Below are 21,829 nucleotides of genomic sequence, written 5' to 3'. Positions count from 1 at the left end.
TCGGGTTTTTCCCCCCATTTCCCTTTCGTTACAAACGACCCGCCGCGGCCTCCTGCTCGTCCCCACAAGCCCATTCAACAGCTGGGCGCGGAAGGCCAGGAAAGCGGCACTCGCCGCTCCAACTACCGCGCGCAGTCCGCGGCTCCTCCCCGCCCTCGCGCGCCTCGCAGGCCCGGGCTGACGGCTGCGTCCTCCCCCGCGCAACCTCGCGCAGGCGCACCACGCTCGCCCGCGACCCCCTCACAAAGGCTGTTCTGAGTCGGAAACGGACGCACGGCGGCTGGGGCGAATGCCCGCGGACTACACTTCCCGAAGTGCCACGCGAGGTATTATCGGCGGGGATTGGGACAAACGGCCACGGACTACACTTCCCTACATGCCGCGCGTGGCGCTGCCGCCTTCGGGGCAAACGGCGACTGACTACACTTCCCGACACGCCGCGCGAGGCGCTGCCAGCGGCCGGTCGAGGGCTGGCGGACGCGGGAGCTGCGGACGTGAGGCATGAGCGGCGCCCTCCCCCGGCCCGCGAGCGTCCTGCTGGCTCCCCGAGCGAGGGTCGTGCGGCGCTGGGCCTAGCGGAGGCCATCGGAGGCCTCGGCGTGTGCACGGGCTGCTGCGGCAGCGCCTGGCGCCGGGGAGGGCGGCGGCCGCCATGGAGGTGAGCGGGCCGGAAGACGACCCCTTCCTCTCGCAGCTGCACCAGGTGCAGTGCCCCGTGTGCCAGCAGATGATGCCCGCCGCACATATCAACTCGCACCTGGACCGCTGTCTGCTGCTCCACCCCGCGGGGCACGCGGAACCCGCGGCCGGGTCGCACCGCGCCGGGGAGCGGGCCAAGGGGCCCTCGCCGCCCGGCGCCAAGAGGCGGCGGCTGTCAGAGAGCTCGGCGCTGAAGCAGCCTGCCACCCCGACGGCAGCCGAGAGCAGCGAGGGCGAAGGCGAGGAGGGCGACGACGGCGGCGAGACTGAGAGCCGCGAGAGCTACGACGCGCCGCCCACGCCCAGCGGCGCCCGCCTCATCCCGGACTTCCCCGTGGCCCGCTCCAGCAGCCCCGGGAGGAAGGGGTCGGGGAAGAGGCCGGCGGCCGCCGCCGCGGCGGGGAGCGCGTCTCCGCGCAGCTGGGACGAGGCGGAGGCGCAGGAGGAGGAGGAGGCGGTGGGCGATGGCGACGGGGACGCGGACGCGGACGGCGAGGACGACCCGGGGCACTGGGACGCGGACGCTGCCGAACCCGCCACCGCGTTTGGGGCCAGTGGCGGGGGCCGCCCGCACCCCCGGGCGCTGGCGGCCGAGGAGATCCGACAGATGCTACAGGGCAAGCCGCTGGCCGACACGATGCGTCCCGACACGCTGCAGGACTACTTCGGGCAGAGCAGGGCCGTGGGCCAGGATACCCTGCTGCGCTCGCTCCTGGAGACCAACGAAATCCCCTCGCTCATCCTGTGGGGGCCGCCGGGCTGCGGCAAGGTGAGTGCAGCCTTGGCCGCAGGGCTGCCGTAGTTCACTCGGCGGTGGATGCAGCTGACGGTCCGAGAGCAGGGTGTGCTGCCCCCCAAAGAAGCCGCCTGACTCTCCTGGATAAGAGGGCCCAGGGGTGCAGACGCAGGCTGGGCTGGGGCAGTGCCTGGCCCACAGGTGGAGTCTGTGATGGGTGTGAAAAGGGTACACACCCCCAGATTCGGAAGGCAGGCTTCCCGGGTTTTCAAAAGGACGATGTCTGTGAATCCATAGTTTTACAAGATGTGGACTCTTAGATTTGATCTGCCTTTATCTTCCATCGGTCTCCCCGCCCTCTCCCCAGACTTTGATTTAGTAACCGAATTCGCAAGGCATCAGCGTGTTTAAATTGTAAAGAAACGTTTGTATATTCCGTTTGTACGTAATACGGTTTCAGCTTTGAAAAAAAGAAATCGGATTCTGTTGTGCTTCCTTCCCTTTCCACTAGTTGTTGGTTTAACAGACTGGTATTTATTTATTCTTGAGAATATGTTTATTTAACATTCTTACATTCTTGAGGATATATTTATTTTACTAAATATACTCACATATATTTACAAAACTAACATAAAAACTTTTTCATCTGCAAGTCATTTTCATCCGGTATTTCCGTAACTTTTCTCATAATGCCTTGTACTCTAGAGAAGAAACATCCGTGCATTTTGGTGTCCAGTTCCGTGTCCCTTCGTGAGGGGTTAGCACAAGTCCAGACGAGGGCAGTTAGGATATTGTGAGTCTAGAAAGCATGTCATTGGAAAAACACTTGAGAAAAAATGGAGGAGGTGAGCCAGAAAACAGAGAAAGCTAAGAAGTGCTTAAGTACAGGATGCTCTTTTATCCAGAATAGGGGAGAACCAGCATCAGGGAGGGAAAGGGAGGATTCAGGGTCAAACTGTAGAGAGTTCTTGTAGCTTTGAGATTCAGACCCCTTTGCACACAAGGCTTTTATGATTTTTCTCCTATTTTTCTTTCCAGCTTTATCTCCCACGACTTAACCACACCCCCTTAAACTCCAGTTCCTGGAATGAATTGCCCTTTTTCTGCCTTCTTGTTTGCACTCATGCCTTCCCTTGGGCCAGGAATAAACCACATCTATCCCAAATAAGATTTTATGATGATGGTGGTCAAATTGTTGACGTCTGTCCCCATGGATTTAGTTGTTAACCCCATTTAAGGGATTGAGCAGTATCATTCTTAGTAATTGTGAAGTCTTTACATACGATCATGAGAATGGATAATCAGCTGTTGGTGGCCCCAGACAGCAAGAAGGTCTTTGGGGAGAGGATTGGGTGAGCTCCTCCCACCTACCAGATACCAGGCAAGAGGTTTGGGTGGTTCAAGCTGCTCAGTGAGGTGGGCGTTGGTCATTTGCAAGCCTAGGCATCTGTGACATCCTAGCCTGATTCCAAAAGGCAGGCTGGCGGAGATTTGGTAAAGAAGCAGCCACAGAATGGGTGCTCTACAACTTTTAGAAAACAAAGTGCCACCTTTCCATTCAGGTGCAGATTTGTCCCACTCATTAAACAGTCTTCAGTTTTTCTTTATTCTCATCCTTTAGTACTAATAAACAATAACAACATTCATATTAACAACAGCATATACATATTTGTGGAGCACCCAAGAAGTGCCTTACTTGGGTCCCCTTGGTTTTCTAGTAAGTGCTAATATGACCCCAGTGCTGCCCTTGATCTCCTACCAGAGTGAACATGCAGAAGTGGCCTGCAGTCATCTCTAATGCTGGGTCGACGTCATTGGTCTCAAGGCAGATGCTCCCTCACTCTCCTTTTCTCAGCTGTGCTGAGCTTCCAGTTGTGGTTTTGTGATGAGTTCTGCACCTAGGTCCTTCAGTAGCAGTGCTGTCTTGGCTGGAGGAGGGAGAATTTTCTCTTTGGTGAGAGGTCACAGCTGTCACTCTGCTAAATCAAGACAGCTGCTCTTTACTGGAATTCCAAACATCTTAGAGTCCCCCAAAAAGGAATCAAAGGTAGTTAGGGACAGAGGAGAAAAGGTCAGGATTAGCCTAAGGTTTAGCTACTTTCCTGTTTTATTTATAATGTTGGTTTTTGTGTTTTTGTTTGTAAATGTACTGTGGTATTTTTGCTTGTATCTGTGCTGCTAAGCATTCTTCAGAGTTCAAGTTGTTTGGCAAATAGTGATGCTGCTTGTAGTAGTTCCCACGGGTGCTGGTCTCTCTGTGTCTTATCAGCTTTTCAAACTCTATCTATGTCATCTTTTCTAGACCACTCTGGCTCACATCATAGCCAACAACAGCAAGAAGCATAGCATAAGGTTTGTGACATTATCTGCAACAAATGCCAAGACAAATGATGTGCGAGATGTCATAAAACAAGCTCAAAATGAAAAGAGCTTTTTCAAAAGGAAAACCGTCCTTTTTATTGATGAGATTCATCGGTTCAATAAATCGCAGCAGGTATATTAACTTCCTTCTACCTTTTGGTCGTTGTGAACATCAAACAATATAAAGTATGTGAGATCACTATACAAATGCTAGAGACTTATTATTGTGAGCTTTGTTTACAAAGAAGCATAGGCTTGTCAACCCATCTCCTTCAAGCCTGTTTCCCCACACATTACTTAGTGTTTTTTGGTCATAAGAAAATGCTTTCTCTATCTGATAAATGAAATGTTTGGTATATACCTGAGCGATACATATCAGAAAAGCAGCTTTGAATCAGATTTTCCAGTTTTGAAATTTTAATCTAAATACTAGGAGTCATTGTGAACAGTAAAATAATGATTTTAAGATCATTATTGTAACGGGTTTTAAAATTTCTTTAACGGTATTTTATTTTCAAAATTAAGCTGTATTTTCTGTAACTCTAAGCTCTCTTCAAGGTGAGTGTTGGAAGAGCTAATGATTACTGTTTATTTAAATGGCTTTCTGAAATAAAAGGACACAAGCTGTTTTTATAAACAAAGCCGCTTTGGGATTTAAAAAAATGACATTAAAATTTTACCAGGCTAAGATCTGGGAGCTATACTCTAAATAAAACAAATTAAAATAAAGTTTAGACATAACTTTTAGTGTATTCTGTTGCAACTTTTTAATCATACATAGAATGTTTCACAAAACTCTACTAAGCCTTTTTTGAACCTTTTTTAATAAACAGACCCTTTTAAAGTTCTGATGGAATGTTAGCATTCTAGGTGTCATAGTGGACCATTGACTCATCTTAGTATTTTTTTCCCATAAAACAGCATAATGACCAACTTTGTCAGGAGTAATACTATGATTGAGTACTTGCAGTGGAATAAGATTCTGGAAGTGTTAATGTTTCTGTGTGTTCTTTCTCGTCTGTAAATAAATAGCTGTTACATATAAGCTATGTGCCAGTTCAGCCTTGGGTAGAAGATGCTTTTCTGAGTAAAGAAATGATTTACGTTGAAACTAAGTTAGAATTCTACTTAAAGCTATTAGTCTGCGTAGCAGCAAGAGATCAGGCTTAGACAGTCATTCCAGAAGATGTGTTTTAGACTTAAAAGCAAGAGTCGTACTCCCCCAAATATTGCATCCATATTCAATGAATATAAGGCTGCTGCTATTCCTGAACTCCAGAGAGAAAAATGAGGAAAAGAAAGGAATGGATAGCCAACTTACATAGGATTCTGCAGGTGGCTGTTGACTGGAATCACTTTTTCTGTTTTCCTCCCATGATTAGGACACTTTCCTTCCTCACGTGGAATGTGGGACGATCACTCTGATTGGGGCAACCACTGAAAACCCTTCCTTCCAGGTCAACGCTGCTCTTCTGAGCCGCTGTCGAGTGATTGTTCTTGAGAAGCTTCCAGTAGAGGCAATGGTGACTATTTTAATGCGAGCGATCAACTCCCTGGGAATCCACGTCCTAGACTCTAGCCGTCCCACTGACCCTCTGAGCCACAGCAGCAACAGCAGCTCAGAGTAAGTTGACAGTGTGCAGCATCCTGGGGGCACACACCTCCCAGAGAGTCCTCTGGCAGGGGGCCAGAAAGGGCCGGGCATCAGTGAGGAGAGGGTGGGGACAGAGAAGAAATGTTGATCTGCCCGTAATGAAAATAAAAGAGGAGGGAAATGTTCGATTATACCTAACAAAGGTATCCCTGCAAACTTGAAGATGCATTTTCTAGCCTCTGATGTGTGTTTCTATAATTCTTCAAGCTTTAACTTTGCTTTGTTGTTTTAGTTCTTGGGTGTTTGCTTTTGTGCTTAGGGTTCTTTGGGAAGCCTTATTGATTACTTGAAAGGCTTTATGTCCCTCGTTGATGATTTGAAAGGGTTTATGTCCCTCACTGAATAGAACAAATAAATAGATAGATATTCCCCAGACTTACCACACAACTCTTTTGAGCATTGTAAACTTGTTTCAGTTTCTTTTAACCTGCAGTTTAGCATTTTGTTAAAAAAAAAATCAAGTAAAATTAATGTAACTTGTAACCTTAAAATTATGTAATCCTTTTTACATGCTTGAAACTCAGCTTCATGAAAGTAAAGGAGTGGTAACTGGAAATGACATTAGAGGCTGCTCCTAGCCTTTTGGTGCCCTATTTCTGCATGATGAGTACCACATGAGCTCATTAATGCCCCGAGTGTGTATCATAGGTAATCAGTCTGATTTCTTGGGTCAGAGGTTTTCCTTCTTTCGTATGAGAGCATGTTCTTCAGATGGTATTTGTTCATGTGCTGGCTAAAGTGCTGCTGGGGGACATAATCTGGTCTGATGAGGGGCTATTGCCCACCTCCTCCTGCTGTGGACTCTGCAGCCGCTCCCGCCTGCCCTGAGGCCAAGTTCTGGAGCCACTTTTCTGTGAGGATTAAAGTACAAAGCATAGTTTTAGGCTCAGGGTTTAGGTTTCAACAGGCTCTCCCTATGTGTCTGGCCCCATTTGCTCCTGTCTGAGATGGAGGAAGAATTCCGCCGTGTCTCATGAAAGCCTTGCAACATTTGGCCCGTGGACCACTGGGTAGGATGGAGTGGCTTCGTTTTGGAATCCCGTTGTGATGGGGATAGCCATGAGATGTGTGGCCACAAGCAGTGTGCGGAACCTGCTGTTACCAGCCACATGGACTCATACTGAGAAGCCCTTTATGTGGTGGGCATTTCTCAGAGCCTAAGGGGGCTGCCAGCTCCTCACATCTAGCACAGGTTTAGTATCCCAAATCTGAAATCCAAAATGCTGCCAAATCTAACGCTTTTTGAGCACACCTTCATGATACTCAAAGGAAATGCTTATTGGAACACTTCAGATTTCTGGATTTTGGGTTGCTCATTTGGTAAGTGTATAACACAAATATTGTAAAATCAAAAAAATAGGAAATTCAGACCACTTTTGGTCCCAGGCACTTCAGATGTGGGATACTCAACCTGTGTAACTTTCCTATAACAGAAATCTCATTACAGACTCATAGAACCACATGGTAAAGACAAACTGAAAGAAGAGGGGGAAATCCTAACTTGTTTCATGTTTGTGTGTGTTCTTTGTTCTGTGTACTGGTTATTGTAATGTGTCTGCAACTTAATATTCTGCATGGAGGTACATGTCTAGGGTGATTTTTATTGATTTCTTGTCATCAGTTCATGAACTAGAACATGAAATCAATAATTAATATTGATGACGTGAAGTTAATAATAATCAGTTGTTACTCAGATGCCCTCAGGTTTTTTCGCCTCTCCCTGGTCACTGCCATGCAGGCATTTGAATGAAATGAGAAAGGCGGCGGCCAAGGAGCTCATCCTTGTGAGAATTGCTGCGTTTTTAAAATCCTCAGGTGATTTGCAGGCACATTAAAGTTTGAGAAGATCAAGTGAAATAATTAAGATTTAGTTATTGAAACTGATATAAAAATGAGCTAGAGATTCTTAATCTGCTAAAATTGCTTTTCAGAGAAAACCGCCCATATCCAGTAAATGATTTACTATTTCTACTACCACTTGCTTAGACTTGATCCCAGTTATATTTGCTGTCTTATGTCCCCTGCTTTCCTGGGAAGACTGTGAGGACAGGAGCTTGACCTTGTTCACATCACCAGCACAGTGCCTGGCGCACATTATGTGCTTGATGAATGGTTTGGAAATGAATAAATCCTAGCTTTCAATATGAGAAAAGTAGTTTAATATTTTTTGTATCATCCAGCATGAGGGATAATTACCCAGGTATCAGGAGCCTTTTTCTTTAATACTGTTGCCCTTTTCATCAGCAGCAAGCAGAGTAAAATGAAAGAATATTAAGCTTAAATCCATTAATTGGCCTACTTGTTAGCAATTCTAGCAAGAAGTTAAGTTAGGAGGTATCATAGGCCACAGAAAGAACTCTTACAAGTGATTTCCACATACAAGTACCTGCCACCCCAACTGTCATGGATAATGAAGAGTGGTTTATGATATCTTTTAGTTGTTTTAGGTAAAATTTTGCTTTCCAATCCCTGTTGATAGCTATATATACATCCTTGTGCATATAAATCAGATTTGGTGACACTAATCTAGTTGAAAGATAAGATTTTTAACCCCAAATACTGACTTTCTCTCTCCGGGAAGCTATTGGTGTGCATTTGTACTCTTGTGTCATGTTTTGGTGCCCTAGATAGCAACTAGAACATTTGCAGAGAAGTTCCAGGCTGTTGAACTGCACGTGAGAGGAGGTGAGCAGGGCACTGGATTTGGAAACTAATCAAGCTGCCGCTTAGCCGTTCTTGATTGCACTTGAGGAATTGTGAGTTGTCACACAGTATACTCATGTAAGTGATAAATTCCCATTAAAGTGAAATAAGTGTTCCTTTTTTTAAAAAAATAGTCCCTCCTATAGTTATTATTCAGTCAAAATTGAGCTCCTGCATATGCTAGGCATTGGCTGAGGGTTGAAAAGCTTGTTCCTGTGCCTTTAGAGGGAGCACAGTATGATGAAGGCTAGGGAAGCAGGTCGACTTCCAGTGCCATGCTTATACGCCAAGTACGGTGGGCATAGACAAGAAGCATTCAGAATATGTGAAATCCCGTATTTCACCTCCTAGCTGAGGGGATGCGGAGTTGTTTTGAAGGATAAGCAGAATTTAACTAGTGAAAGAGAAAGCTCATTGTCTGTGCCATAGTTGCTTTGGTTCGTATGGCTAAGCAACAATGTTCAGGTATTTTGCTCTCCAAAAAATATTTGGGTCACATGATACAAACAGTGAAGCATGCTATCTGCTCTGGGTTAATTTTGGAAGCCAGGAAAAAAATGTCCATGATTCGTGATACGATGAATGAGCTTGTGCTGCTGAAAATGAAAAAGTAAACTAGCATTTCATCATCCTGCACTACTTGCTGCTTTGAAGGAGTGTAGATTCCTAGGTCATAGAATATATACATATTCAAAAACACTTCTAAAGAATCAATTCTCTGTGAACCAGATAGAGGATACAAGTCTTTGGAGATCAAGACAGTGAAATGAGAAGCCATAACTGCCCTCTGCCTAGCTAGGCTGTGTTCCAAGAGGTGGTTGGAAGACTGAAAGTGGCGTCTGTCCCTGGGTAAGGGCTGTGGCGTAACTGGCTCTGGGGCTTTTCTCTAACCATCTGGAGAGGAGAACCCCTGACAAACTGGCCCCCACACGAGGTGGCTATGGATTCTTTTTTCTTTTTATAAAAGTTTAAATTGTTTTAAATAATCTTTTCTGCCATTGAATAGAAAGAAAGGTAGTAGAACTCCAGAATACAAGGTCCTGGTCAGAATAAATGGTTGGTATAGAGTAGATTTCAATATTTTTATTTAAAAATGTGTTTTAAGTACAATTAATCTAGTACATTAACACAGCTGTTTTAATGTGAGGGTGCGTTAAAATAATGCCATAAAAGCACCGGCAGCCGGAACCATGGATCTCATGGTCCTTGGGTGCATTTCCTGTGGCTGCTGTAACACTTGCCACAAACTGGGTGGCTCAGAACCCAGAGCTTTATCCTCACAGTTCCGGAAGCCAGAAGACCAGAATCAAGGTATCAGCAAGGCCATGCTCTCATCCGGCATCTGATAGCTCTTGGCATTCCTTGGCTTGTGACCATGTCACTCCAGTCTCTACATCCATCTTCACGTGGTGGCCTTCTTCTCTGTGTCCTTACGTCTTCTCTTTTTCTGTGTTTTATAAGGACGTTTGTCATTGGATTTAAGGTACACTCTAAATCCAGGATGATTTCATCTTGAGACCCTTAGTTACATCTGCAAAGACCCTATTTCTAAATGAAGTCACATTGACAGGTTCCAGGGATTAGGACTTACATCTTCTAGGGTCACTATTCAACCCACTACAGACCCCTATCAAGTAATGTAATTTGGAAAGGCATGTACCTCCATGGGATTAAACAGATGCCATCGTCTGAAATGTACCTTCTCTCTTTGTGGAGAAAGTCAGTTTTGTTTTGCTTTGCTTTCACCCTGGTGTTATGGAAGCGGCAGCATCTGGGATTCTCCCTTGAACATGTGCAGTTCTGGAGAGTATGCTGTTGCACAGTCTGATGAGGGTGATTCTCCTCACTGTTGATACCAATAGCAGTGTTTGTCCAGTCTCATGACATGGCAGGCACTGCTCTACGCATTCCACATGTCTTAATCTCATTCAGTCCTCAATACAGCTCTGCAAAGTAGGTCTCATTACCTCCCATTTACTAGATGAGGAAACTGAGGCACAAAAAGGTTAAGTAATGCCCAAGACCCACCAGCTTCAATGTGATGGAACCCGTGTTTAAGGCACGTCTTTCTGCTCACTGACTTCAAGTGCTGCAGTGGGTGGGGGGGTGCCAGGTTTACAGAGGATGGACCCACTGCTCGGCTTTTCCATTTTGACTTTTCTCTCTTGGCACTTGTTTGTGTAAGAGCAACTCTGTATCCATTTGTAATGGATTAAGAGCAAACTCGTTCCATCTGTAAAGCAGCAGGAGGGCCTTTTAACCAAATCTGCACATCTCGTTTCCCTGGGATACATTTTAGAAACATACCTTGCCCAGCGTCTGTCCCTGGAGATTGGAGCTCAGTCTGTGCTAGGTAAGGTACATGTGGCTGCATTTGTGTCTAACTTGATGCATATCCCTAGTTGAGAACCTCTACACAGCAATTATCACCCTGACCATGAAATGTTCCTTTTCCTTAGTGAAAGAGATCTGTGGGGTTTGGTTTGTAATTTAGAGAGGGAGAGTTTAACCAAGCCATGCATATTCTTTCGTTCTACCATGAAATAACAGGTACATTTTTACTTACTACACTCCTTCTCCACCTTATACATCAAGCTATCTAAGCAGTATCCTCCAAATCCCAGTATTACCCAATGTGTGGAAAACTTCAGGATTTAGGCACCTGGAAGAAGAGAGAAGAGAGCTTCCTGTGTTCTTTAAGATTAAAGCCCTTCTCGTCGGTTGGAGAAGCTAAGCTCTCTGAGTCTGCTTTTATCTCTAGGTTTTGTTAACTAGAAATGGAATCTTTGTAGTGCATTTATTTTAACCAATTTTATTATGAATAGTGTTTTATTATAACATAATTGACTTCCTATTGCTTATTTCCATGTAGGATGTTACGACATTTTGGGGAGTCTATCCCCAGAATAGGTTTCACCCCTTTTTGTTGTATTCTACCTTTGGAAGGTTATTTTGAAATGCAGAACATTTTATAAATATATGCTTAAATTTAGAAATAATTGTAAATTCTCTAGACTGGGAACACTCTTTCAAAATAGTTTGTGCAGCAGTTACTGTTTGCTGAGGGATTTTGCCAATATCAGTACAACTATTCCCTTCATCATTCTTGGCGTGAGTTCTTTCATGGGCTCCCCATTCTAAGATCTCAAGGTATTTTAGTATATCTTACCTTGTTCTTCAGAACTTAGTAAATGGGAGTTCAAGATCTAGTTGGTGTTTAAGTGGAACCTTTCCCTGCTCAGCCTTCTTCACAGAGAGTCTCCATTTTGTAATTTTCTTGTGTGATCCTTGTGAGTGCTGTCAGCAGCTCCTGTATTACTTGGACAGAGTTGCCGACAGATTGATCTGGGCCTCGAAATACTTCCTTTTTTTGGACGGGGTGAAATTTAAAATGTGGATTATGCCCAAAGGGAGGAAGAAGAAGGGAGTGGCGGGAGCTCAGGTAGCTTTCGTGGTGGCAGCACCTCCATTCCCCGTGACTCCAAACCAGAAGAGTGGAACCACTTGTGCTTTGGTCAGGAGTTTGAAAGCCAAAGGAAGACCTTATTTTCCAACCACATAAAATCCATAATCATTGCTAAAGACTTATTCACAGCATACTGTTCGTAAATCTGTGGAGCAGACTGCTAGTCGGCTTCTCTCTTCATTAATACGGCCTGCCTCCCCGTCTGTGTATGAGGACTAATGGAAATGAGGTCATTTCTACCAGTAAATACCGTGGTATATAAGGCTGCCCATCTTGTCATTGTCCCAAGAGCACACCATGCCCCTAAATGCATACAGAAGACAAATTGATGGAGAAGGGACACATACCAAATACTAACGTCAAGGTAGTCTAGGGGAAGGTGAATTTTCTCCCTTTGTCTATTTTTAAAATTTAATGTAAATTTTTAAAAAGTAAATATTGACAGGTCTGAGTAGCTTGCTTTTCAAACAATTATTTAATGGTTAAGGATGTCAAACTATACAAAATATGGTCCCAATTTTTGTTTTAAAAGTTAGCTGTAAGGTTGATGGCTGCATGGGTGAGTGGGTCATAAATTCAACAACTGACACAGTAGCTTTCGTTCTCCCGTGAAATAACAGGTACGTTTTTATCTCTCAGTACTGGAAATATGGATTCTTTTGTTTTCTCTATACTTTCCATATAATTTATAAGAAGTAAAGGTTTCACTCTGAGATTATGATGAAACTGAAGTTAGTCTGTTTATTGTGCAACTATCGGATGCCTATCATCTATCAGGTCTGGGAGTACAAAGGAAGAATAAAATATTCCTGTCCTTGAGGTGCTCAACATGTAGTAGGGATGGAGAGATGATGAATGTAATGTAATCAACACACAACCCAACCATGGTGCAGGATATAGGCTGGTTCAGTCTGTTAGGATCTACTGGGGCTCCTGCTTTGACTCCTTTTTCTTCCCTCAATTGTCCTAAAGGCTTTTTGTTGCTAGGCAGCTTTCCAAGGAGAGAGAATCCATTGGTTTTACTAGTTCTGAGGCAGAAATGAGATGCCCAAGCAGTTTCTGTTCTCCCTACCTGTCTTCCCACACAGGTTGAGTGCAGTAAGGGGCCGAGATTACACCCTTCCCTCTCAGGCATGTCACATGTCACGTACTGCCACACCCCTCTGGTACTGGTCCTTCCCCATACATTTTCTTTAGTATATGTTCTGTCTGTCATTATCTTCTAAATCATCTTCCAGAAGACTTGCTAACTAATTTCTGGTTGAGAAGTGATCCACAGGCTTTATTGAGTGCCAGTGACATGACCTTGGTGTTTGGTTTTTTGGTGTTCTGGTAAGGTCTGCTGAGAGAATGCTACCATCAGGAGAGAGGAAGATGGGTCTCTGGGCTGCACCGGTGGGTGGGGCCCAGGCAATTGGCATGAGTAAGGAGAGAGTCCTTTGTTGTAAAGCTGGTGCTGGCCAGGTGTCTTAGGTGTGGTGAGAGACCCACAAGGAATAACTGGAAATCAACTTTGGTACATGGGGGGGTGAGACGAGGCATCTTTAAGACCTTAGGAACAAAGCCTTCCATGAATGAAATGCAGATTGGTGTTATTTGGGTTACTCAGTGAGCAGAGTAGTGTCAGTGAGTGGGTGTATGGTGAGGGGTTCTGCATTGATCCAGCAGACAAGCTGGGTCCCCTTTGGAAACCGCCACCCCCTCCCCGCTCCAGCCCCCATTGGTGCCTGTACATTGTTTTCCAGGTGGCTGATTCGGACAGTCCTAATGGACTTATTTACTGTAGATGTTCTCAGCTGAATGTTGATAATGACATGGTGAACTGTAACTGAAAAATTATTTTGTTGCTTCACAAATGTGCAGCTAGCAGCTCAGCCAGGAATAATATAAGACCCCACTAAGTCATGAAATGTGCTAGATATCTTATTTAACTCGACTAGGAATAGAAAATTTTACTGAATCCGCCTTCTGATCATAGTTAGATCTTGTTTGTGAGGGTCCAAATTTAGAAATGTGACTGTTAGTTTTAGTCCTGATGTTCGGAGAGAGGTGAGGTGGCTTACCCAGGGTCTCATGGCTATGTACCAGCAGTCTTCTCGTCGCTTCCCAGGCTAATGACCTCTCTGCTACCCTGTGCGGATTTTGCATGATTAGTGCCCACTATGAGATGACCCACTGCAGCCTCCATAATGCCCCAGGCCAAGATTCCTGAGACCTGCTTCCAGGACCTGCTGTGCTCACAGTAACTAGGGACCCAATTTGTTGTTTTTAAAATGAAGGAATTGAACTGCGTGATCTGGAGCCCTTCAGAGCTAGCATTCAGATGTAATGCGGTCTCTCCGCTTTGCGGAAAGTGGTCTAAGCACGCCTGTCTCATCGGGATGTAGGCCGCATTTGGAACATGTTTTCCATACACGGTAATGAGGTGCTAGCATTTCTAATAAAGTTTTCACTGTTCTGTAGGGTAGAACCAGAGAGACCACCTGTCAACAGTGACTTTCCAGGCCAGTCAGTGTCTGTTTCACACAAACGTAGATGTGTGAACCTATGCAGTGAGATACCCTCGACACTCATAAGATAACAGGGCGATAACCTGGTGACTTAGGAGACCCGGCCAGTTCGTAGTCTTGGTGATGCTTAAGCACGTTGACAAAGGTGAGAATAAGAGGCAAATACCTTGAACTCTGCAGTGTCCTTGCCGAGAAGTATGAGTTTCTAAGACATGTGCAGAATAAGAAGTGCGCAGCCTGAGTGGGACAGTAACTAACCCTGGTTGTGTTTCAGGCCGGCCATGTTCATAGAGGATAAAGCAGTAGACACCCTGGCTTACCTCAGTGACGGTGACGCCCGAGCTGGGTTGAACGGACTGCAGCTGGCGGTGCTGGCTAGGTTAAGCTCCAGGAAGATGTTCTGTAAGAAGAGTGGGCAATCCTATTCTCCCAGTAGAGTTCTGATCACAGAGAATGACGTGAAGGAGGGCCTACAGCGATCCCACATTTTATATGACCGGGCAGGTAAGTAATTGACCTGTGGACAGAGTGAAACTGTATGGAAAGAAGGGTGTACACACATTCTCATTTCCGGAAGCCTGACTTTCAGCTGGGTCCAAAGCATTCCAGTGATTCTCAGGTGGATCTCTATGTTGGTATTAAGCCCTTTTCCAAAGAGAGGCATGAAGCAGAGGCTGCCCTGTCGAGAATCTAGAGGAGTTTTGGGGTTGGAAATGGCAGGCTGCACATTCACCTTAGAAGGTCGTTGGCTCTTCCCCACCGTGCAGAATACAATCACCTTTGAAAGCCTGTGTCTTCACTTGACAGTGAATATGTTTTGTGATCATCTACAATGGCAGTAAATAAAAAGAGGGCTTTTGCCATAATGACTTACTAGTTTGAACTGAGAATTAAAATGCTTTATTGCTGGAGTCTATACTAAAAAATAAATTGTCATGGATCTTGAAGTTGTTATTTTATGTAGTAGCTTTTTCAAAATTTAATTTTGCTATGTGCACTTAATCTGTTTGTGTAGAACTGCATTTACGGATAGCAGATTTGATACCAGCTCTTATTAAATCTGTGACCTGCCAATATTAAATGTCATTAGCACAGCACGTTTGCGTCTTTTTATAAAAGAAGTGGAAGGTGAAGATAACATGCTGTAGATGAGCAAACTTCTGCTGCTTGAGCATTTGTGGGACTTTGGATGGAGTCATATTGCAGTAACTGTGGAATATAATTTCCACATTTTTAAAAGCTCTGCCAGAAAAGGAAGCTGATAATTGAATGTTCCAGATCTCACGTAGGCTGTGCCACGTGACAATGGAGAGTCCTTACTGGTTAAGAGAAGGGGTGGAGGGGCTTAAGAATGAATTTGGTTCCAGGCACTGCCTCTTTGTGGGTGAGCACACCCACTGCATGACCTTGAGGGGCTGACCAAAGCTCTTTGGCTTTAGCGTGCCTCAGCTGATGGCAGCTCGGGCGTGTTCATTAGTGCTAAAGACACACTGGCAAGTTGAACAAGCAATCCTGTCTACATTGTGACGTGAATGTGCCCGCAGCGGGGCCTTCTCAGATGGCTGGCTCTCCCTTGTACTCTGGAGCATGATGTGAATGCTTGCAAAGTCTGAAAAGCAACACGTTCTAGGTGTAGAGCCCTGCTTAACTTTTGGCCAAATAGAAAAATTGTAGATATGAACCAGAAAAAAGATTTTAAGACATTAAAAAATCTCACCATGCCAGGATCTCCATGGTTTCTCAGGTGCAGCAGCAGCCGTCTCTCTCCCTTGTTGTAGGTGTCCCAAAGGATTTGCCTTGTTTTGATTGGAACGACTAGGACTGTTCTTTGACATTTTATCAGACTGTCAGTTGAGGTCTGTATAACATGGCATTCACTAACACTCAGCCATTTAATATTTTATAGGTGTATTCATTTTTGAAATTCTCAAAATAACTTTATGGAGATAGCTGTTAATATTACCCCCAATTTTAAGATAACAAAACTTGCCTGCGTTCACAAAGCAAGCAGTGAAACTGACCCTTAAATCCAGGTCTGACTGGTTCCCAAGACTGTCCTTTCCCCCATCCGCGTTTGCCTCCACTCCAGCCTTGCTGTGCTGTTACTGATCTCACCCATTACCTCATGCTCCTGAGAGGGGTCACCCCTCCACGCACGTACACACAGGGCGGATCTTGGAGGGGTTCAGTCCTAGGAATTCCACTTCTTGAGCCCCACATTGCAGAGCTCTGCACAGTGGGGATCACCTTGTCTGTAGCTTGGAGCTGGGGGGCAGTGGAGGCTGCCTAGTGCCACAGCCTTCAAGAACCCCACATCCTACACATCTTCCTAGTATGAGCGTGCTCACACACCCCACCCCAGTGCAACATGTCTGCCCCACAGTGGATCTGCAGACGTGGAAATATCATTCGGATCCTGGAGAAAGCTGTTTTTACAGGCTTTGCTCTATAAATAGGGATGGTGGAAGCATTGCCCTGGAAACCTGTTAGCTTATACTCTTGGGCCTTTTTATACCTTGAGTGAGACAAAGACCCACCCCCAGAGTTGTTATTATTTTTTTATATGTCACCTAGTACATAGTTACCCACTCGTAGGATCCAGTGATGTTTCTGCATCAGAGTGAAGGCATTTCTACATGAGAGCAAACTCTTTGCCATGCATTGACATCAGGGCTCTATATAAATCGGTACATTTCAGGTTATAAAGCAGTATATAATAGAAGCAAACATGGAAGGTAGCATAGAATAATACTAGTATCTATCACTGTTGCAAAAGAATCTTTCTACAGTGCCTGCTCTGTGCCAGGCGTGTGTTATTTAATACAGCCCTATGAGGTAAGTGGTCTTGTTGTTCCCATTTTACAGATGAGAAACCTGAAGCACAGTGAGGATCAGGAACTTGCCCATGGCCCATGAGCTTGGGGGTCCAACCCAGGCTGCCTGGTCCCGGAGGCTGTGCTCTTGCCCGCTCTATTGGTGGTGCTGCCCCTGACATTGACAGAGCGGGAAAAGATGACTCACCTATGTAGGGGGAGTTTAAATTTGACATAAAGTGGCCTGGGTCGTTTCTTCCGGCCCCCGTGCCCGTGAGTTTAGCCAGGCCTGTTATCTGCTACCCTCTTCCCTGCCTTCCTCCACCCTGCAAAGGAGCACAGCATAGCCAGAGTGCTTGGGCCAGCAGGATGAGGGAGTGGGCCAGAACCATGCAGATTTCATCCAGGACACCCTCTCTGCCAGTGTCCCTAGCACTCGGACTGCACCAGGAGCCCTGCACAGGAGACACTCAGTTCATCCTCAGAAATCCAGTAGCTGGACTGACCCGTCCACCTGCCCTGGTTCTCAGAAACCAGAATCACTCAGGCTGAACCGTAGGTCCCGCAGGTCTTTCCCCTGTGGGAGGCCAGCATCTTCTGCTTGCTCTCTCCTCCACCTGAAGACCAGCTGTCATCTTACCAGCGAGCTCAGCTGCCAGGATTTGTGACTGGCGCCAGTCGTGTTGTGGACATGGGCTTATGCTGAGCACAGACCAGGTGCTCCTCTGGGAGGAGTGAGACTCACAGGAACACCATCCTGTGCTTTCTCCTGAGGAGGGTGCCCCCTCCTTGAACTTACCTAAGGGACGATGGCCAGAGAATAGTGAAATGTGTGCAGGTGCCACTGCTTAGTTCCTGAGAACTGTTTAGCTGTCATTTTTTGCCCTTAAATATGCCTTTTTCTAAAGCACATTTCACTGATTTCGTGTGAATCTAGGGTAAAAATGGGATAAGACCAGGCGGTGAGAGAGTAGGCTTCCATACTTTCAGGGCGGGAGCTGGCAGTCCATGTGTCGATCCCTCTGGGACCCTGCCACACAGGTGTCCCCACAGCAAGGCTGGCAGAAGGAGGTTTAAATGACCACAGGCTTTGGATATCAGAAAGGCAGCTGGAAATGACACTGAGGAACAGATGGGCTATAACAGCTGCCCTTGCCACTTGGCTCTACATCCTCCTGGCTCCGACCAGGCCCACTGTTGATTTTCCTCCGGTACGTGGTAGGCCACAGGATGGAGCCAGAACATGAGACTTGCCCTCCCTCCACTCTTGTCAATGGCAAAGCCACTGGCTGGGAGGACCACCTTTCCAAGTGAACGTCCCCTCCCCCCACCTCTGTGCCTGTGTGTGCACTCCATGTGGACAGCCACAGGTTTCCGCTGCAGCAGCCTCTTGCCCTGAATAGGCCCGGGTTACTGAACAGGCTCCCCGGCGCCACGGAGAACAGCGCTGGGGCATGTCCTGGGATTAAGCCAGAGCAGCCATCCACCCCACTCAGAGCACAGTTAAGGCGCTGCCCAAACCTCTCCTCGGCTTTCTCAAGGCCTTTATTAGCTCAGCTTCCTGGAAGTCAGCCAGCGGGGGTGAAGATGGCTTGGGCGCCCCTCCTGTGAGCTCTGTGTGAGTGGTGCTTTTTATGATGTCAGGTGAGGAGCATTACAACTGCATCTCCGCCCTGCACAAGTCCATGCGGGGCTCAGACCAGAACGCTTCCCTCTACTGGCTGGCTCGCATGCTTGAGGGAGGAGAGGACCCGCTCTACGTGGCACGGAGGCTTGTCAGGTTTGCCAGCGAGGACATAGGTGAGTGTGATGAGAGGGTCCCAGAACCCTGTGTCCGTGAGGGTGGGGAAATGGCTAACAGTTACATCGTGGCGTTTTTTTGGCTGGACGGGGTGGGTAGGGGGCGGGAAGAATGTCTCAGGGCTATGTGAGACTGGCAGGAGAAGACTGGCAGAGATAAGACTTTATGCCTGAGCTCAGTCGTTTATTTCTTGGTGTATGTGCTTTTGAATGTTTGTGTTCATAAAGTCACCATTTTCTGTTTCCCGTTCGGGAATGTTTTTCCTAACATGAGTGGCTATTCAGAGTATTGCAATAAGATGAGCTGCTTTTAAATTTGCTCTGAAGTCAGGTGTTCAAGGTTTTCTTTGGGCAGCTCCCGAGACAGACATGGAAGACTCTAGACACTATGTGAAGAAGATCAGGAAAGTCTCCTCTTCTTTGGTCTTAGGGGATGTTTTGTTTTTCGTGTTTCCATCCTGGCGAATGTCTCCATAGCCTTCGCTTCTTGTGTGTGTTGTACAGAGACTCGTGTGTTTCTAGATGTAGAGTTTTTATCCACACGGAAACAGTTCTTAACACCGCACGGTAACCACTCACTAAACATTCCTTGCATAAGTTCATGTGATCAGAGACTAGAGGTAAGTCCGTCCGGTTTGCTATATGGGATTGTTTCGGTCACCGAGTGTACAAGCAGTGGTGGTCTGTGGTCGCCTGCACATAGGCCAGGAGGACTGTGTGTCGTGACTGAAGCTCTCCTTTGTCTCCGTGTGTGGCAGGTCTGGCAGACCCGTCTGCACTGACACAAGCAGTTGCTGCCTACCAAGGCTGCCACTTCATAGGCATGCCCGAATGTGAGGTAAAGTAATCAGCTCAGTTCTTGCAAATCACTTCTTTTCTCTCTTGTGCTCTGTGCCTTTGTAGATTTGAATAAATGTCCCTCCTTCACCATTGATGTATTGGGCCCACTGAATATGCTGCTTGGCTTTTGAATTCCAGTGGTAGACTCTTAGACTCCTAGAGAGGGAAGCCTTCTGTGTCAGTGAGGTCATGTTTCAAACTGTCCTCAGGATTCCGGGGTTCAGAGCACACGCTCCATATTTTCCAGGGAGCGGAGATGTTAAAGGAGCTGAACGGGAAGCCTCTGCAAGTTCGTCCCCAGAGCAGCTTCATAGTCATCTCTTTTATACATTGGGGGCTTAAGAAAAGTTTAATTTAGTAAAAAGTCCTTCGGTTACAAAAGAAGAAATGAAAACCACTCACCTGGTTTGCCTCTCACCTCATGGGAATTTCTTCTCTCTGTGATGGGTGGTTGTCCAGATCATAGGCACAAAAGGGGCTAATGAAGGCATGTGGGGATCTTCTCAGAACTACCTGGGGCTGTGTCAGGAGGGGCTCTGCAGAACGGAAGCTCGGCATCTTGCTAGTAAACTGTGTCCTCTGTGTCATTGGTAGGTGCTTCTGGCCCAGTGTGTGGTCTACTTTGCCAGAGCTCCAAAGTCCATTGAGGTGTACAGCGCCTACAGCAACGTCAAGGCCTGCCTGCGGAACCACCAGGGGCCCCTGCCCCCCGTGCCCCTGCACCTGAGGAACGCGCCCACGAGGCTGATGAAGGATTTGGGCTATGGCAAAGGCTACAAGTACAACCCCATGTACAGCGAGCCTGTGGATCAGGAGTACCTGCCTGAAGAGTTGAGGGGAGTCGATTTCTTCAAGCAGAGGAGGTGCTGACTCCTCAGGCCATGACAGCAGAAGGATGTTGCTTTTTTTAAGAGAGGGCCAGAAAGAAAGAAACTGGATTGCAAAGTTGGTTGCCTGGTGGAAGTTAGAACAGACCAACCTTTCGTGCCAGAAATTTAAGAGTCTCATAGGTGGAGGCGCAGTTATTTCAACTAAATGTGTAACTTTGAAATTGTGTTCGTTTGCACTTGGTGCAGCGGTTATGCTTATGAAAATATCTGGCAGCTTTGTGCAATGAATTAATGTTATAAGGAATTATCTATTTTGTCATAGTATTTAAGTCATAATGTCATTTCAGAATTCAGTTCTGTAGGATTTTTTTTTCTTTAAAAAATGTATATTCTGGGTAGTTTTAATTGGTAAAAAAAAAAATGTAATTGTGATTTAATACTGCATAGTGTTTTGGGTATTTTTTTTATATGCAAAGGTCTTATGAGCCAATAAAACTATTTCAAAGTACTCTTGGATTCTGTCCTGGTTTTCCTGCCTGGACGCTGGGTACCGGCACTGTCACCATTGCACTTGGTGGGTGGACACTGGGAAGGACAAGTCACCCTAGGTGGGAAGAGCGGGGAGCTTAGTTGAGAAGTCAGCGTTATCTTGTTGAAAGTTAACTCTGATTTCTTTAAAGGAATACATAAAAGAATTCTTTAAATGGCCTGTAGAAGACTCCAGTAGTCCCATGCCCGTTCCTCCCCACTTGCCCTGGTTTCTTCTTGCAGCTCCGTATTTCTAAACAGTCATTTTTCTTTTACTTCTTGTGTGTCCTGAACACAAAATACGCCACTCCCCGCTCAGCTGAGCGTTACTTGTCCCTACTGCTACTTCCTCTCCCTCTCCTTAGTTGCATGTCGTGCATATTCCCACAAGGGTGGCCCCTTCAGGTAGTCGGTTCTCCTCCCACCGTTGTGCGGTCCCTCCTGGGGTCCTCCTGCCTTGTCCGGAAGGCTGCCGGCTGTTGGCCTGGGACATCCTCTGCCTTTATTCTGAGTGAGATTCCCATTTTCTGGATGCTCCGTCCTGCCTTCTTGGTTTATTCCACTCTTTCAGTGCCGCCCATCCTCTAGTAGTTTTATCAGGCTGGAGGGACTGTACATGGCAGAGGCTTGGTCCCCACTGGCTTCCCTCTTTCTGTCTGGAGTGGTTGCACCGTAGTGTGCAGTTGCCAACCCCAGAATCTCCCTTCGTCATCACCCTGGAGCTTTCCTTCTCCCTGCACCCCATCTGATGACAGGACTAACTGCGCTTTCTGGCACAGGTGGCCTGTACCCTCTAGTAGCTTTATGGAGCAGGGATGTGTGGAGGAAAAACATTTTTAGACCTCGAGAGACTCAAAATGCATTTATTCTACCTTCAGACATATCTGAG

The 21,829-nt window shown here is 46.3% G+C and overlaps 1 protein-coding gene across 2 annotated transcripts; it reads left to right on the top strand.

The window, feature by feature from the left end:
- Positions 1–373: 373 nt before the first annotated feature.
- WRNIP1 (WRN helicase interacting protein 1) lies at positions 374–20,920 on the top strand. 2 transcript variants are annotated; one of them, XM_017850343.1, is made up of 7 exons: positions 374–1,468; positions 3,738–3,929; positions 5,179–5,420; positions 14,404–14,633; positions 18,587–18,742; positions 19,501–19,580; positions 20,177–20,920. In XM_017850343.1, exons 1-7 carry the CDS (start codon positions 653–655, stop codon positions 20,450–20,452), a joined length of 1,992 nt encoding a protein of 663 aa, XP_017705832.1. In that variant the 5' UTR covers positions 374–652; the 3' UTR covers positions 20,453–20,920. The 2 variants fall into 2 exon arrangements, with proteins under 2 accessions (XP_017705832.1, XP_017705833.1); XM_017850344.1 differs by having other exon boundaries at positions 380–1,468; positions 5,254–5,420.
- Positions 20,921–21,829: the final 909 nt, after the last annotated feature.

This window comes from Rhinopithecus bieti, unplaced genomic scaffold (genome assembly GCF_001698545.2).
Source record: "Rhinopithecus bieti isolate Rb0 unplaced genomic scaffold, ASM169854v2 scaffold_32012, whole genome shotgun sequence".
Classification (NCBI taxonomy): domain Eukaryota; kingdom Metazoa; phylum Chordata; class Mammalia; order Primates; family Cercopithecidae; genus Rhinopithecus; species Rhinopithecus bieti.
Note: the sequence above shows the minus strand (reverse complement) of the source record. Positions and strands in the feature narration are given on the sequence as shown.